The sequence below is a fragment of the Amblyomma maculatum genome, chromosome 10, assembly GCF_055883805.1.
Source record: "Amblyomma maculatum isolate TAMU_Amacu chromosome 10, ASM5588380v1, whole genome shotgun sequence".
Lineage (NCBI taxonomy): Eukaryota > Metazoa > Arthropoda > Arachnida > Ixodida > Ixodidae > Amblyomma > Amblyomma maculatum.
In genome coordinates this window covers 2,265,441-2,283,198 of record NC_139353.1, presented here as the reverse complement: position 1 = coordinate 2,283,198, position 17,758 = coordinate 2,265,441, and the positions used below count along the sequence as shown (strand labels likewise).

Below are 17,758 nucleotides of genomic sequence, written 5' to 3'. Positions count from 1 at the left end.
ATTTGAGTGGCCATAGGCAGCCTGACTACATCCCTGGTGCATTCTATACTCCGTGTCATACATCAGGTGCAACGCAGCGAAAGCTACGCAAGTAGTCTGCAAGAAAAAAAAAAGGAGGCATATCACTACGCGCTCGTTTTGTGGCCGAGTGGTTCCTGCAGAAACGGGCTCTATTCTGAGCATACACGTTTGCAATAACTTGCTTCGCGTGCCTAGACATCTTCGCAGTGCGGATATTATAAAAAAAACGTGCACCGAAGAACCATTTTCTCAAAAAAAGATGTGCAGTACGGAGGGCACAGCCGGTGCCATCTAGTGGCACAGCTGGCAAGGTTGCGGGGCAGCGAAAACGTGACACAAACAAAAATGGCATAAAAACATACAAATTCACCAAATCCGATCCTTTCTCCCGAAAAAAGGTGCTCTTTATGAAATTGATGGCAAATGTAAGATGTATTAAGCTTGCAGACAAAATAACTATTACTATTTCCTCTCGTCAAGAGCAGGCACTATTTTTCATTGCGGATGCGGAAAGTGCAAACAAGAGCTGTAGCTTTCGCAGTGTTGCACTTGATGTATGAAATGGAGTATAGTCACTTACATTGCAAAATATTGCAATATTTTCTCTACATTTTTGATTAAAGGAGAGCCAATCTCTTTTTTCTCGTTTTATCAAAACACCAATTCTTGACTTCTTGCTTATTTGCAGAAGTGATATCTCTGCCTTCAATGGAGGTAGAACCATAATTTTTGTTGTGGCATGTAGCTAAAAGTGCAGAGCACACAATGTTAGGAGCAGATTTTGAAATTTACGTTTTAAAAATGTTTAAATTTTACTCTAGGTCAGACAGTAGGGCACCCACATTTGAATGGTGGACTTTGAAATGCTATAACATAGCTAATATTTGTATTATCAAAAAAGTGCTCCTAACAATGTATACATTATGCTTTCTAGTACCTAGCAAAGTGTCAATATGAATTTTTTTTAGTGTGGTTACTTTGTCATTGTTTCTGCAAATTGTGAACAATTAATCTCATCTATCTTTTGAACTAATTGGCAAAGTGGAAAAATTGTTACATATTTGAAATCAGCGCAAGAAACTGAATCAGACTACTTAGTTTTATCAAGTTTGGTCGAAAATTAAGAAAACAGCTTTAAGAGCCAAGTCCCCCCTTAATCAGCGGCAAGCTTCAATGCACCACTGAGCACCAAGCTGCACTGTGGCAGTGTTTTTCACGAGTAATGAGGGTGCAATGGAGGGAAGACAGGTGTTTAGTCTTGTGGTTTGCAGGCAGAAGGTTACTTCACATGGGCGTTCTTTGGAATCATCTCACTGTCACTGCCGTGGCTATGCACACGGATTTGCTCACGTGTGTACAGCACACATTAGACAAATTTTTAGACGGACTGGTTAATTATTGCTATTTTAATATACGAATACAGTTCGAGAGTTCAAAGACGCATACTCCGTCCCTTTCTTGTTGATTCATGCTACAAACCTCCTCAATATGATGCAACTTTGGCGAGCTTCCTCTCAAAACGCCCTTAATGGCCAGGCAATCTCTAAGAATAATATCCCAATTTATTATTTTCCGATAAATATGTCAAAAAAGACAAGCACAGCGAATCAGAACAGAATACAAGAAAAACGTAATGAAAAGGGCAACAATATGGCTGTTCTCTGTGTTGCAATTTGCTGCATGAGCCTTCACAAAACAAAATTACCACTCAATGCCACAAGCAAATGGCTAGGCCAAGATAAAGAATGGTCGGATTACAACAAACATGGTCAGTGAGTACAGTCACGAGAAAAGGTGGTACTATATAACACGGGACCAGTGGCGGAGCACAGGAAAACTGCATTTCAGTGCCATCTAGCAACAGCTATATGGGATCGAGACAATCGTGGTGGTGCTCCATTTTATCGACATGCGTGTGTCGCTGTCGCTAGATCAAGTTTAGGTGCAGTTTTGTTGACCTCCGCCACAAGCTTGTATACCACTTTTGCTCATGACTGTACATCGTTAGGCTGGGGCAAAACTGAAAGACTGAAAACGAACAAGCCTGCACCTCTATGCTGCTCATCAGGCTCAAACCAGTGGTGAGAGTAAAATAAATTGATCATAACGGACAGAAGTTCTTTAGTTGACTCCAAGAAACTAAAAGGAAGGGGGAGGACCTGTAAAGTGACATCACAGCCAAGGCTTAAGGAGACTCTGCTAATCTCCCTATGACTTGTCCGCTGTCATCACACTCTCATGTCCCCCCAATTTTCCCCCTGCCATGGTAACTACTACTCTCACTTTGCTGGTTAGACCAATGCCAAACCCAAAGAACAGGTAAACCAAGTGTTTGTGCTGAACGAATGGGAGATAACTGCCCGTCCTACTACTGCACTCATGGTCGCTGCTGTGTTTTCAATGACACCCACCATTGCTGAATCCATTGTGGTGTCGTGCGGTGCTCATGGGGGGCCCCGTGGAGGGGAAGAGGTCGGAGGAGGTGGCATCGAGGGACATGGCGCGCTGTCGCTCGAGCGTCGAGGGCAGCTCGTTGAGCCGCAGGGACAGCTGTCTCTTGAAGGGCGACGCCTGGCTCAGGCTGCCCAGGCCCCGGAAGGAACCCTGCCTCTGCAGCAGCGTCGCTGTCGCATGCGGCCGCTCGATCGCGTACGGGTTCACCACCGCCTTGACTGGCGGGGTCTCGGAGGGCTTGCCCTCCTGGGGGTCATGGGGCAGAGCGGGGTCGGCTAGGGAGCCCTGCCGGAAGGAGCCCGTCCGCGTGAAGCTTGATGTCTTGGGGTCCACGCTCATGAGCACGCTCTCCTTGTCCCGCTTCTGCTTGCGCTCCAGGCACACCGCAAAGGCACACCCCACGGCGTGGCTCAGCCGCTCACCCTGTACACGCATCGGGCCAATATGTTTAGGGGAATCCCCTCCCGAGGTGAAGATGAATTCACCTGTCAACATCCTTGCTCACCCATATAAGCGCAGCCGGAACTAGTACCAGTGCCTGTGATGGGAGCTGTGCAGCTTTCCTTTGTAGCCATACAGCTGTGCCTCCTCCTTTATTATATTGTGTGCACTCATGAACAAAGATGGCAGCACAATGATATATCTGTGGGCACAAACAACCCACTCCTGCAAAAGGGACTTTACAGCATCATAAAATAAAAATGGATGGTGTATTCACACTTGCAAGTTGCAAATGCTGTGCGACTATATTGGTTGAAAAGCGACAGTTAACAATGATCACATCAGTCAAGAATCAACAAAGGCAGGATTGTTGCAAGCTTCAGCCTTTTGATCTTGAGTCGCAAACCAATCAGCAGCAGTTGGGAAGAGATGTGAAGCTTGTTCTGCCTCTGGTTTTTTGTTGCCAGTCCAAGACCGACTCTCGTTCCGAGTAACGCCATCACAGTTCCTCAAGTGAATTACCTGCCCTGCTGACCTGCTCCTTGGTAGGAAATTATAGCTGGTAGCATGGCCCTCACAAATTGCACAAGAGTGAATAACATGGAAGAAAAAGGGACAGTTGGGCAAGTTGGTACAGCAATACATTATGATCAACTGCACAAAAAGATGCAGACAGGAGAAAAAAAAAATTATTTTGCACACCTTTTCTGCATCTCTTGTGATGCCCATTGCCACTTTGCTTTTATGCAGTCGAGCCCACTTACAATGAACCTGAAGGTGGCGCAAGTTGCGTTTGTTCAAAATTTAAAGCGGAAGTACAAAGGCAGGCAAAAGGACCATTTATTCCTATGAAACCATACCTTTCAAACAGACTGTTCCAAGCTCTCTAGCATGGTTATGTGCACTTTACCAAGCCCCTTATTGCCACAAAAAGCTGCTTTGGGAATGCACAATAACTCTCATGGGTTGCTCTTTAGTTACTATCATCACCTTCACTACTGGTAATAGAGGAGTGGCCATACTTCCATTTACAATGGCATCTTCAGTAGCGGCTTTTTTGCCATCAACCTGTATTTCGTGTCAACTTTCTTTTTAGTCAAGAGGGCTGCAAATTGAACATGATGATATACAGTATGTGACAAAGTGCGTGTTAATTTTGCACAGTCCAATACCACTTCTTTTTCTTGAAAACCTTAGCAAAAGCATGAAAATTTTCCTCGGCTTTGGTCTGTGCTCTAAGAGAGAAACTGCCCTTAACAAAGCAAGAAGTGCTGGTACTCACGGAGTCTTTCAGGGCCAGGAAGCCATGGCACATCCATCGGCGCGTGGTGCCGTCGCGGCAGATGTAGGAGAAACCGCGGTCGTGGTTTCGGTCGGGGGCGCAGAAAGACACCTTTTCGATGGTCTGGTCGACCAGCAGGCCCCGCGTGCCTGTCTCGTCCACCACACGGAGGCCGTCACCCGTCACGTGTAATGTGCCGCGCACCATTCGCCGGCGGCTGTTGCGCAGCACCTTCAAGGCTTCCTCACACACCTGTGTTGTTGGGAGGTAAATCAGCGGAGCAGAGTCATCACCACCCATGGGCTTTGATGTGGCGAACCCAATCTAACCTCAGCTGCAGTGGCCACATTTCAACGGAAATAAAATATGTCGGCAGTGAAGTGAAAATTAATCTGGAAGCCTCCACTATGGCGTCCCTCATAGCCTATGTGTAGCTCCCGCAGACATTAAGCTCTACACTCCACTTCAAGAATGGACACTGATAACAAGTAAAGTGACAATCTAAATTATTCCATAGTTGAATTCTCAATAGGCAAAAGAAAGAACGAAAGAATGAACAGAAAAATGTGTGTACAAATTCGGAAGCAATGTGGAGGGAATATCATATCCTTAAAAAGAGTCCAGCCACTTATGCGCAAAAAGTGAATTATATAACAGGCACAGGGGTGGGTGCAAAAACAGAGCTGTGCACAGCATAACTACTTGCTCACCCGCACATCAGTGCAACAGAAAATGTGTGCGCTTGAGTGAAGGAGGAATACCACAACTGCTAAAGATGAATGAAGTTGCTCTTTCGCACACAAAATCTATCATACGTGCCATGGCATCATAGAGTTCCTTACACTAGCTAGAGGGAAAGCTGAGGGCGCTGCACTTCAGCCACCATGGGCGCGCTAAGAATCATGGGCCGGTGTGCTACTTGTTGCGGGACAGTCTGTTTTTCTCGGGTACGTGGAGTGGCATTATTGCAATGTTTCTTTTTCGTCGTCATCATCATCTGAAGGTGCGTACATAGACCGCGAAAGCTATAGTAGCGAAGGCACAGAAGCAGACGTCACCAATAAATGGTTTTTGTTTCCCGAAATGCCACTAAAAACTTCCTTAAGTGATTGCACAACCATAAATATTTTTATAACATTTTTCTGTTTCAAATTTTTCCTATTAAGTGCGAAATATTGGTATTTGTGCAGCAGCTCAAAACTAAGCCAATAGGAGAAAGAGCCATCGCTTATATTGGATAAATCTCACACTGACATGCTGTTTCTCTCTCTTTTTGCAATTTATAGTCACAATATTCAATCTTATGACATTATTTACTGTAGAACAATGTTTATCTTTGCATTAGTTTTGGCCAAAAGTTGTAGTTCTGCACTCGGTAGCTCTCCGGCCCATGATGCTTTGTGCGCCTATGGTGGCTGAGCTGGCCGTCTGGAAACTCCATGTAAACTCCCATAGACGGCAGCACAGCTTTCCGTCTAGGTAAGGTAAGAAATTCTATGCATGCCATATCCTATCCGTACTATCTGTATCCAACATATTCACGTGTAGAACAGGCTTCATATAAAATTCATAAATCTACACTCTCAGCTTGGCACGCATCACACTGGGTAACGTAATTTACTCTTGCTGCATGGCCTTGAATACTGGCTGACACGTTGAAGAAATGGAACAGATGGAAGTGTGAGGTTTCGTTGTTAAGCTTCGAAATTAAATATGTCGCAGGGCATCACTCACTGTGCGGTCCAGTACTTGCAGCTGCACAGCGTGAATAAAATTACCTGGCCCTCTGGAGAGTGCAGCCGACAATATTTCAACGGTGACCACAGTAACATACGCTGCCTGCCCCTTAGTATGCATTTGATGACCGAATTTTATTTTGTTACCTTCTTTATTTATTTTATTTTGCCTTTTCTGCAGCACTCTTCTTCCGCCTTTCTCTCCCCAATTTCCTTTTCCATGCGTAGTAGCATGCTGGCGATTTCTAAACAATGGCTAAATTCATTAAGGAGTATCTTTCTATCATTTCCTTGCAGAGATTTCACCACCAGAACTAATGTCAATTTCACTTTTTGAATTTCTAGCAGCATGCGCATATTTAACAAATAAAACGATTCCATCATCCCTAGTGCGTTCGTCTAAAAAAACCTCGCAGTTTACCTATTCTAACAGTTTGCAAGATCTTTTGTGTACACATGTTTAAATTAGGCCACTGGCATATGCTGAGACTCCCTAATTGGTTTTGTTGAGGCCTAGACATACAATTTACACAAAGAAAATAGTATTTGTTTTCAATCAAAACTATTATCACTGGCAACTGAAAGGGTTAGGGTATTCAGTGTGCCAGAAGGTGCCTACTTGAACATAAGAATCGTACGGTAAATTGAGACAGTCAGGAGCCCTATATAAAAGAATAAATCTGCTTTACTGAAAATTCCTAGGTCTTTCCTTACTTGGAAAGTCAGAAAATTTTGCTTAACGAGACCATCAAAAGCTAGGCAGGACAAAGTGAAGGACCAGACAAGCAAATTTTGTACCTGCCCGCCCTGGTGGTGCAGTGGTTAGGGCGCTTGACTGCTGTGTCCAAGGATGCGGGATCAAATCTCGGCCATGGCGGCCCGTTTTTGATGGAGAAAAAAAGCAAGGCACCAGTGAGTTGTGCGACGTCAGTGCACGTTAAATAACTCCAGGTGGTCGAAATTTCCAGAGTCGTCCACTACGGCGTCTTTCACAGCCCAAGTTGCTCTGGGACGTTAAACCACATAAACCAAACATTTTACACCAACCAGCTATTGCACTCTTGTATGAACGCAGATCCAACTAGTCCTCTAGCACACTAAGAATGGCTTTCTAGAGTAGACCTGTGACAACGAAGCCTTCTCAATGAATCCTGCCTCAACTCCGTCTTTAAGCTGTTCGCTGCATCCTATCCCCTATCCAAAGCTATGCCTCAAGGGAGAGTTCTTGAATAATAATAATAATAATAATTATAAAAATATGGGTAAATGAAGACCTAAGTAAAGTATGCTTCACCTCAAAGTCATGAACAAATTATTCGTTGTAGCTTCATAGGATCTTTCAATATCTTACCACCCGCAGATATCGCTTCACAGGCAAGTGAGCCCACTGCAAGCTCACCAAAATGGAAAGCACGAGGGCAATTAACGTCATCTAATTCAGAGCCGGTATGTGCTATGCACGGAAGCACTGATGTCAGCCCTGAAATATCTAAAAGAATGAAGGCAAAGAGAGAGCTCACCTGCATGCCACGTGACTCAAACACTTCGACACATCCAAGGTACTTGACCGGGAAGGTACAGGTCCCTGCCCGAACAGCCGCCTCGTCTGCTTGCCACTGATGGGGCTTGCTGCACTCCGGCACATGTTCCCGCCGAGCGCCACGCCGCAAACTATCTCGCAGACTTCGTCGTAAACGGTCCATGCCTGCAGGTTGTGTAGAACCGATTCAAGTGCTGTTACGCACAATTCTTCGCAACATTTTACTTCCTGGCACGAAATATGGTCAATTGATTATTGCCCACAATGCAAAATGATCCGGATGGTTACCTGTACCTGAGCAAGAAAAGCTGCAAACACAGGCCACACAAGACTAAGAACGACGAGAAACAGTGTCTACAAACTATCCTTTAGACTCTAATGCAGTTAAGCTGATTTTGGCAACAAATGCGATGCTCTCTGCGAAGGAATACTGGCACACTTTGAAAGCAATAAGCTTTGCACTATGCATTTATTATTGCTATAATCAGTTCAGAAGTGCTAAAGCTTTCAATGCACCATGCCATATTCAGAAGGTTGAGAGATCAAGTTAGAAGAAAGATTTTAAAATGTATTTTCACACTATGCCACTGTGTGTCTTGCAACATAAATTCTGTCATGACGGCCCGAGCACGCAACAATGATAATTCTAAACATTCCACGAAAGCCACTCTAGAAGCCCATGAATTATTCTCTACAGGCAGCACTGCCAAGGCAGCCAAATAAAACTTTCGGACTTCCTGTGAGGGTAATCATTTGGTATTCACCCGAGAATGGCACTAACTAGCTCCACATTGCAGTTCCTCGACACCCGGCCGTTATAACCGCAGGCCTGAAACGACCTACGCGACCGGATGCGCGACAGCAACGATTGCTCGCGCTCGTAGCCAATCAGAGTGCCAGACGGTTCCAGCTGCTGCTAAGGGCGCTCTATCGCTCTATGGCCGCGAATTATCCGGCGCCACGGGAAGACTCCAGTGGAAGGTTGGAATGAATAAAATTAGTCGCTTTCGGTTCCTTCATCCTACCCCGGCCATGCGCGACGCAGACGGGAACGACGGCGGCACGGTGTGGCAACAACAGTCTCCGATGGTCGCTCCAATCACCGTCGGAAACGATAAAACGAAAGTAATTAAGTCGTCGCTGATGTTGTTGAATGGATGCGTGCCGCAAAGCACGGCGCAACACGCTTCTAAACGGAGAATCCAATCTCAAAAGCAGCGTTGAAATGCATTTTTTTCCTTCGCAACCGTCCGGTAGTTCACAGTTCATTTCTTGTCGACGGCTTTCAGGTAGGAACGGCTGTCGACGCATACAGAGCGTGATAAGCAGAGAGGATGGAACGGCGGTGGCAAGGCGATAATTCCTCCTGCTTCGGGCGCTAGCGGCGCAACTATCGGAGGCGATCCATAGAGAAAGAGATTGCGCGTGGTCATAACGATGTTATTCAGCGTATTATGTGTCGGGATTTTTGTTGCGAAAGCCAATTGAGGTCGAGCCAAAAAGAGTCGTGAATACGACTAAGTTGCGTTGGAACAGTCCGGGGCGTGGCTACACGTGCTTGCCTAGAAGGGAGTGGTTGGCTTCGGACAGACGCAATTAACTAAATTAACGCAGTACCAGACACGCTTAATATCTGTTTGGGACAGGGTACGCTGCAAGGACGTAAAAGCGACTAAACGAAAAACGCGACGCCGTTCGTTTGCAGTCCTGCCTGTCAAGAGAATTGGTAATGAACATGTGACAAGCAGCAGGCTGCACAGTTCGTCCAACTGAATTATTCGGCTAGCTTTGCAATGTTTCAATTAGACATTCTAACCGGTGCTTAATTAAGATGCCCACTGGCATTATCTCTCCCAACTAAATCACCCAATTGGTTCTGAACACGTTCCATCCCGTTCCTAAGGTTCCAATTATGATGTCCAATTAGATACAAATCGGGTTCCCATTGAACTTTCCAACTGCAAAATTCAGACTAGCGCATTTGACTAACTAGAAGCTAAACATTGGTTTGGTTTGGTTTGTGGGGTTTAACGTCCCAAAGCGACTCATGCTATGAGAGAAATTAAGCTAAACATTGGAGCGCCTTAAGATGATTGGAACATTGCAAAATTAACTTTTACAGCTTATTCCAAGCATACAATTTGGATTTTTTTTTCCCTATTGGAAAGCCGAAATGAAAGCCAACTGGTTTTCAATAGAGCTAATCAAGGGAATCGCTAATGATTCCTTTGACCTGCATATATCGCTATAGCAATTAACACACAACAGTGAACAGCTTTGTTTCTTGCTGGTTTCTAATTATTGTCAACCCAAATGAAGGTCCATTACAGGAATGGTAACAAAAATTCCAGAGAAAAGAGAACCGAGAAAAAACAAAAACAAAAGCCGTGTCATAATCGCGCAATCAACAACGTATGATAAAGGGCAACTACGTTAGCACATCGCGCACACAGAATAAAAAAGAGCGTTTAAATCAGTTATTTAAATCAAACAAAAACGCATCAATTGAAGACCGATCTAATCGGGAAGCAGTTTCTATTCTTTTAGCGCTTTATTTAATTGCATCATTAGTGAGGGGATGGAACATGCATTTCGTCTGAAGTTGCGCTCCATTAGGGAGAATTTCAAAATAATCTGTCATTTTAACTTCAACTTGACTTCTAAATTGCTGAGGTCTGCAAGGCGATGTGGCTTTTATGGGCGATCTAAATTAAACCGGAGCTCTCCTACCACATAGCCAATGCCGACTGATCGAGGGGCTTTAGCCAATGCAGCTTTGGGATGTTAACCCCATATAGGAGTGTATACCACAAGCAATCCGATACGACAGCTGCTGACTGGTTTTAAACCTAATCAATGGATGTAATGTTGCCCCAAAATCAACCTGCCCGAACTGGAATTCGAAAACAGCTACGCTAGTATCTCATTTCTAACACTAGACGGCATGTGGTACGGTAAAACACTGATGAAATTTTTCGTAACGCATCACGTGTCTAAAGGACACAGCAAAGCAGTGCACTGACTTGCATTGCAAGCAGTGGCTTTCTCCCGCTCATTTCGCAAATTAAATAAAATATCTAGCCACACAAGCCTTTCTTTAACCTTCATTACCCTACCGAGCTTTTACTGAACTATCTCGATGCGCTTATACGGATCAGACGTCTGCAGATTCCTCGTTCAAACGACTTGGAAAGCAAACTTCACTGACAAAGAAGCCCGAACGGAAATTCTGCGATTGGCTGCCTCGCCAGCTGCTTCTGAGCGACACACGATTTTTTTTTTGTTTTTTGTTTTTTAAACACCCAGAATTTGAGCGACAGCGACCACCGCGCGGCGTGTCGCCGTGAATTGTCGCCTCATGCGGTTAGCGTTTCATTCCGCGAATACTTTATATTGCTTAAGTTGGTTTTGGGAGCTTCTCAGCGGACACTAATCTGAAGTACATAATATATATGGCTATGGGGTTCCCAAAGCGACTCGTAGTTGAGGGGTTCCGAAAATTTAGACAACCTGGGGTTCTTAAAGTGCACTGACATCGCACAGCACCTCGTTTTTAGCCTCCATCGAAAAGCGGCCGAGATTCGATCCTTGGGTACAGTAGTACAGTAGTGGGCCCCACAGCTCCACCGCTGCGGGGCCCAGACGGATGCCAAGTAAGCGAAGTGGTATGACGCCACCATTAACACTGCACAAATAACGGTCGCGGCAGAATTTTCATGGTTTTTTTTTTTAATGCGCAAATAAAAACAACAAAAAAAACATTTTCAGTGTCTTCATTTTCAAAGAAGATGTTGACATATCACCGGACAACTACGTATATACTGTTTATATAGGCCGAATCATAACATGTGCCAAACATTCTCCGGAATTTCTGGTTACGTCCCATCCGCGCAGTCATTTGAGGGCAGGGCTCTTGGCGCGCACTGACAAGCCTATATATGCATGCCTCCTCATTCAACAGCACTCTATATTGGCAGTTTTCATGCAATCGAGGAACTCCGCGAGCAACTGGTGCATTTAAATTTCCGAATGCAGCGCTGGTCGCCCGCAAAATAGAAGAGCTACTGAATATGAGTCACTGCGCAAGTGTGCCGGCAGCTCCCACAAAGAACACGGAAACGGGCAACGCAGTTGCCGTCAGGCACCCATCATAAATACTTTATTTCGCCGTATAGACGCGCTTAAGCATAAACACGAGGCATATTACTCACCGACGCACATCGCGCAGCACACAAGACGCATTTTAAGCGCCCGAAGAAATCTGCGCATCGCGCCTGATTACGGGATATATGTCAGTCGAGACATATACGTACAATGGCAACGGTGAGCATTCTCACGGTGAGGTTAGATCAACATAAAAAGCCCTCGAAAACAGAAGACTGGACGTCGTCGTACACCTCATTTGTGTCAGCAACTCACGGTTTGCTTGCTTGCTTTGGGAACATGGAGATGTGACGAATGACAGTTGCGCTTCTCCCGACAGAAGGGTAGAAAAAAAAAGCGTGTTCATCGCAAAGTGAAGCCAAATTCATAGCGTGCACAATCGGGGATAAAGGTTCCTGGAACGCGCAAACGGCAGCCAAAGCACATAGCTTTCTTATCGGCCAGTTGTTTCAGGCCATACTGGTCGGTGGAAAATTCGGATATGAGTTTTGCTCTGTGTGCTATAGAGATGGAGGCCGTTGTTCATGCCTAAAATTTCCAGACGCGCGTCCCAGAGACTCCGTCGCTGGTACAGTATACAGCAACCCATCCTTACGAAATGGGTTTTGAGTTTCTGGTTTGGTCTTAATGTTTTCTTAATGAATACAAAGGAACTCAACAGGCATTCAATACCTTCTGTTTTAGCAACAGCCTTAAACCAGATTTTCAGCTGACATTTCACATTATTTTTTCTTGTTTTGAAAATCGGAGGGATTTTTTTTTTTTTTTTGTGAACTGCTAATGTGTAAGCACAGAATGTGAAAAGTCAACGGGAAGTATGATGTGTATTTTCTCGGTCATTGCGACCACTCATTGAGAGGACACGGTGTGTTTCAACTTGAAACACAGTGCAATCTGAGCAGTTCAGTATAGAAAGAAATTATTATCAACCATCACTACATGTGCGTTACTATTACTGCTTGATGATTTTAGAGGACGTACACATAATTAATGAGGAACAACATATTTTTAAAACAGTTTAATGAATGCCACATGCTCTTGCATTACTACAAGACAGGAGGTGGCCTGAAATGATTGAGCTCAAAACTAAGCATAAAATTGATCATTTGACAAGGAATCTGCGTTTAATTTCCTTTCACACATGCTATGTTTACAAAGTAAACACTCAAAAGGAGACAATGAAGAGAGTAGTTTACCGAGTGATGGGCCCATGAGAAAAAAGAAACATACAGCGCCTGTAATGCATGATATTTTGCGTGTTTCTTAAGCTTTTGAGCTCAAGCTTCTTGCTCTGCGTATAGAAATTAGCCGAGCCCTCGGTCATCGCATCGCTTCCCGAAATGTTTACATACAAATAAGATTTAGTTACCAGCAAAGTAGTGTTGTCGCTGCTGCGCTTGCCGGTATTGAAGTTGGTCGCACTTTCTTTCTTTGAAGGTTTGTGCTACAGCTCCGTGTTCACCGAAAATTATGCCCACGGTAGCAACCACCGAAGAACCAGCGCTGGTAAATTTGCCAGCGATGCCAAACTCGACATGTTAAAACGATTCCAGTGGATAAAATAGTGCGCATAGGCATCCAGAACATTAGATGCAAGTCGTGGGAGCAGGCAGCAAGCTCTAATGGTCAATAAGTTGTAATTGTTAGAGCGGCCGCAATGGCCTGTACACTTCGAAACATACTTCGAAACATGGGCCCAACTTTATGAATGCAATCATGACATAAGATGCAAAAAGGTTTCCAACGTTTCCAGCTCCCCGAATGGTCGAGTGGTTAGCGTAGAAAGCTACGGAGTAAGACGTACCGAGTTCGAATGCGTTAGTGAAAAATGTAGTTGAGGTGCTTCGCTACTTTTTAGCTTTTACATTTTATCCAAAAGTGAAAGCATCAGACGCTCATTGGTCAACACTCACGAAAAACACACAAGAAAAATTATGTACCAACCAGAAACACGGTGGCCAATTTGTTTTAGACACACAGTAAGAATTAAAAATTCATTTTAAACTCGCAAGAGACTGTGAAAGAGCAACATAGGCTGCAGCCTCGGCTTTACACGGATTCAAGAATGGAACAAAATGCACGCGAATAATGATAGCGGAGTGAGGCGGTCATTTGCGCTGCTCGAGGTCAATCGCGGTCCTCGGCAAAAGGCCACTTGTCTCTGTCCCATCCACCCGCGCCATCAGGCTTTTCTCGCCACTCGCATACGTGACCGCACGGTGAGGTGTCCCCCCCCTATCAAGCGGAAAAGGTCGCCCTCTGGAAATGAAACCGTGCTTTGGCGCATACAAGAACTCGTGCTAGCGCGTACTGCACGAGCCATCGATCACGAACGGTGTTTTTGCAAGGACAGAGGCGTGATCGAGAACGGATTTTAGCGCACACCCGAATAGCAGGCGTGGACTGCAATAAACGTCGGTTGTTGCGTGGCTATTCACCTGCACACAGCGTGATGGGCAGCAAGACAAACATCGCATATGCAGAAGCTTCCGCGCTCTCTCCCGAAAAAAAAAAAAAAAAAAGCAAAACAAAACATGAAGTTACCTCTGGGCTACATTAAGAAGAAGAAATGCCACCTTAAACTTTCAAAAAACGCTGAAAGTTGGGCAGAAAAGACAGGGAGCGAATTGAGTGAGCATATATGCGAGCGAATGAACGAGAGGGCCATTCTTGGCAGCGAACAACACACGGCCAAAGAGAACACCGCCTTGCTCCTCATCCTGACTGCGCGAAAGGCCGGAACACGACTGCGTCGCCAAGAAATTCAATACAGAGAAATAGGCAGGTTCCAAACACGACGCTGTACTGGAAGGATGCGAAAGGATGCTGCCCTGAGGTTTTAATAATTTTTTGCTTTCTATCGTTTATTTTTATTTTGTTTATATTATTTTTAATGTGCGTGCTATCCTTTCATTTGTTATTTCATTCTTTTTATCTGCCACTATATCATTATTTATTCAATTATTATTATTATTCACCCTCCACTAATTGTTATTCGTTTCTTTTTTGCACGAACTAAGCATGATTTTGCATTACTAATTGGTTTACAGGAACAGAAAGGCGCAGTATCTGCCCCACTTTCGCTGTGCACACCTCTACTACACAGCCCTAAGGTTCGCATACATAGTCGCCGCGGTTTGGCCTCTCCAACGTAGCCTATTAATGCTTTGGCATAAAAGCGCAAGAAAAACTCAAGTGTGGCACACACCTGAAAGTATTTCCCTAGACAGCAATGAGTCATTCGTTTCGAGAAGCTTTCGGCTAGAAGTGAGTGGTTTTAGAAGTAACCTTAACCGAGGGGGAATGCTGCAAGTCGGCCGAGGTATTTGCATGAGAGTACAGAATGACGTCTACATAACAGTAACTACGGAAAAAAAAAAAAAAAAGTACGTACGATGGTAGAGAAGGTAAGGTCAAGCAAGGGGAAAATAAAAAAAAAATTTTTTAGAAAGGCACTCGACCTCAAAGGCGCCTTCGATAATTGATTTATTTATAGGAAGGGAAAAGGGCACGGTAACTGTCTCACTTGTTTTCTGTGGACACCTCAACCGCGCCGTAAGGGAAGAGAGGAAGGTGGGAGTGAAAGTGGAAAGAGAGAAAGAGGAGCCGTAGTGGAGGGCTACGGAGTAATTTCGACCGCCTGGGGATCTTTAACGTGCGCTGACATTGCACAGGACACGGACGCCTCTTCGTTTCGCCTCCATCGAAACGCAGCCGCCGAGGTCGGGTTCGAACCCGGGTACTCGGGCACAGTAGTCGGGCGGCGCCTTCGATAATATATTGCACCGAGCCATACACGAGGAGGAGGAGGAATCAACATTTATTAGGCAAGAAATAATTCGGTGGTGCTTGCAGGCATTCTCGTTCAGACTTTCGAGGTGTGCGGATGTGTCCCTGCTCGCCTCCCGCGATATCGTCGCGCCAGCTTCGCTGCCGCCGAGCTCCTTCGCCTGCGCCCGCTACCGTCCGTAGCGGCAGGCGTACGTCCTCGCTCGTCGCGCGCTCCCCAGCGCCGGCGAGTTCCTTCTACTAGGAGGTCTTCCCAGCAGTCGGCCGCGTCAGCGGCCACCCGCTACCTCTCCTAGAGGCCTAGCTCGGCGGGCCGCTTCGGCGGCCGCGGCGCCCTACTCCTCGAAAAAGGATTTCCTCGGGGCCGCCGTCGTTTGCTGCGGCGGCGGCGGCCCCTCCCTCTACTTCATGGACAGCAGCCTGCAGAACCGCCCGCGGCTTCCTGCAGCTCCTTGGATCTGGGACGCACCCTGGCTAACTCTCGCTGCACCCTCGTGGCGCGAGAACCCTGCCTCCCCCCATCGCCACGGACCACGTGGTGCTGTGGATCCGGCGACCTACCCACCGCGCTGCTGCTGCTGCAGCAGTTCCCGGCGGCCTCCCCAGTTGCCGCCCGACTTCGTCGTCGCGGTGACTCCCTGCTGACATCTTTGTGATGCCGCAGTCCTCGCTGCGCTCGCGCTTCCAGCCAAGCCAGCATGCTTGCCACGTGCAAGCCACCCGCCGTACTCGCAGCACCACTTGTGTGCACCGAGGCGGCTCCACCTCGCCGCCATGGACCACGTGTTCTCGTGAATCCTGGCACCCCCTCCTGCTGCTACCTGGATACTCCGGGACAGCTCCCCGTGGGCTCCCTGCTCGCGGGCCTCGGCGCGCTGTCTACTGACGGTCACCTCAGCGCCACCCGCCGCGCTGCTGCCTTGGCAGCAGTCTATCGCGGTCCCCTCCTGCTGCGGCGGTTGCCCCAATCGCCGTGGCGTCCTGCTGTCAACAGCAGTCCTTCCTGTGCCTCGCTGAGGCGCAGTACCAGGCTTCGTCTGGAACAACCAGAAGCGCTGCTGCACCGGAGGCTGCGCACCGGACCACCGACCTGCCGATGCTCACCGGGCTATTTGCTTGGTGCGGGCCACGACGATAAGGCGATCAAGGGGTACAAGACATCATCCAAATTCAACGGAGAACTCAACCGAGAAGCATCACTCAACACTTGACTTTTGGCTCCAATCCGACCGCTGTCAAACTGCTCAATTCACCCCACTGCGTGTCGCGCATGACACGGCGTGCAGGAAGAACCCGTAAAGTTGGTCCCAGCGCTAATCATCAAACGGGTCTCCAAGGCTTTCCAAACTGATGTTTTCATCGGTACAGATATTAAACATGCACTAGACCCCCAACCATATACCGCCAAAAACGAATTCGCGCTCGAAGTGCATAACACATTCGAAGAGAACTGCTTCTTGGGATCCTTTCCCAGTGGGAACGCCTACTCAAGACGGAGTGGGGTAGACTTCGGCGAGTCGGCTGTATACTCAGCGGACTTACACAGTATGCTATCTACAATGAAAATCCCAGCATGTACTACGACTACAAGTAGCTCCGAGTTCCATAAAAAAAAAATCATGTCGTCCGACTTCTGCGAAGGCAGTAGAGAAGCAAGAGTGGACTGACGTACAATGGGAAGAAGCTGCAGGGCAGTGTACGCGGACGGAGGAGGCTTGCAACGGCTTTTCTCTCAATAGCAACGCAGCGGTAGCAATTACCTGTGGCTGGACCCAATCTTCGGCCATCGCGGAAGTGGCTGCAATAGCACTCGCCATACACGGGAATGCCATCCCTCCACACTGTCACCTCCTCCTCGCCGACAGAATCGATAAAAGACTGCTCCACCTTATTCGAATAAAAACAGTCACGTTAAATACCAAATCATCCCAACACACTTTGGGTTGGAAGCGAACCAGACAGTTGACGGTCTAGCTCGCGGTCACACTATCCGAGCGCAGCACTTCCTCCGACCACTCACTATTTAAACCAATATCAGCAGTTTACCAATACAAGGCTCCCTCATGCGCCAGTTCCTAACACCACGCATAGACAACTTACTGCGCAGCAAGCCCGCGACCGGTGACTTTCCTCAAGTTATGTATAAATATCACATTGCCACAACGCTAGAGAACTAACTACATGTCCTGGGTGCAACGGTACTCCTATCACCTTTCGGAACAGAGGAGCTCGGACCTGATTATCAAGCGCAACCTGACAGCAGGCATGAACCACAGCGCAGGGGTTCTGCACTCAACAGTGCACCCGCTGCCATGCCTTGGACATTTATTT

The 17,758-nt window shown here is 46.6% G+C and overlaps 1 protein-coding gene across 3 annotated transcripts in view; it reads right to left on the bottom strand.

The window, feature by feature from the left end:
* The window catches only part of numb (NUMB endocytic adaptor protein), a 107,206-nt gene that overhangs the window by 23,231 nt on the left and 66,217 nt on the right, over positions 1 to 17,758 (bottom strand). For all 3 annotated transcript variants that reach the window (XM_084581719.1, XM_084581717.1, XM_084581718.1), the window contains exons 2-4: positions 7,455 to 7,639; positions 4,199 to 4,450; positions 2,433 to 2,898 (exon numbers count right to left, since the gene is read on the bottom strand). In XM_084581719.1, the coding sequence (XP_084437845.1) occupies positions 2,433 to 2,898; positions 4,199 to 4,450; positions 7,455 to 7,637 (901 nt within the window). In that variant the 5' untranslated portion in view covers positions 7,638 to 7,639. The remainder of the gene's footprint in view (positions 1 to 2,432; positions 2,899 to 4,198; positions 4,451 to 7,454; positions 7,640 to 17,758) is intronic.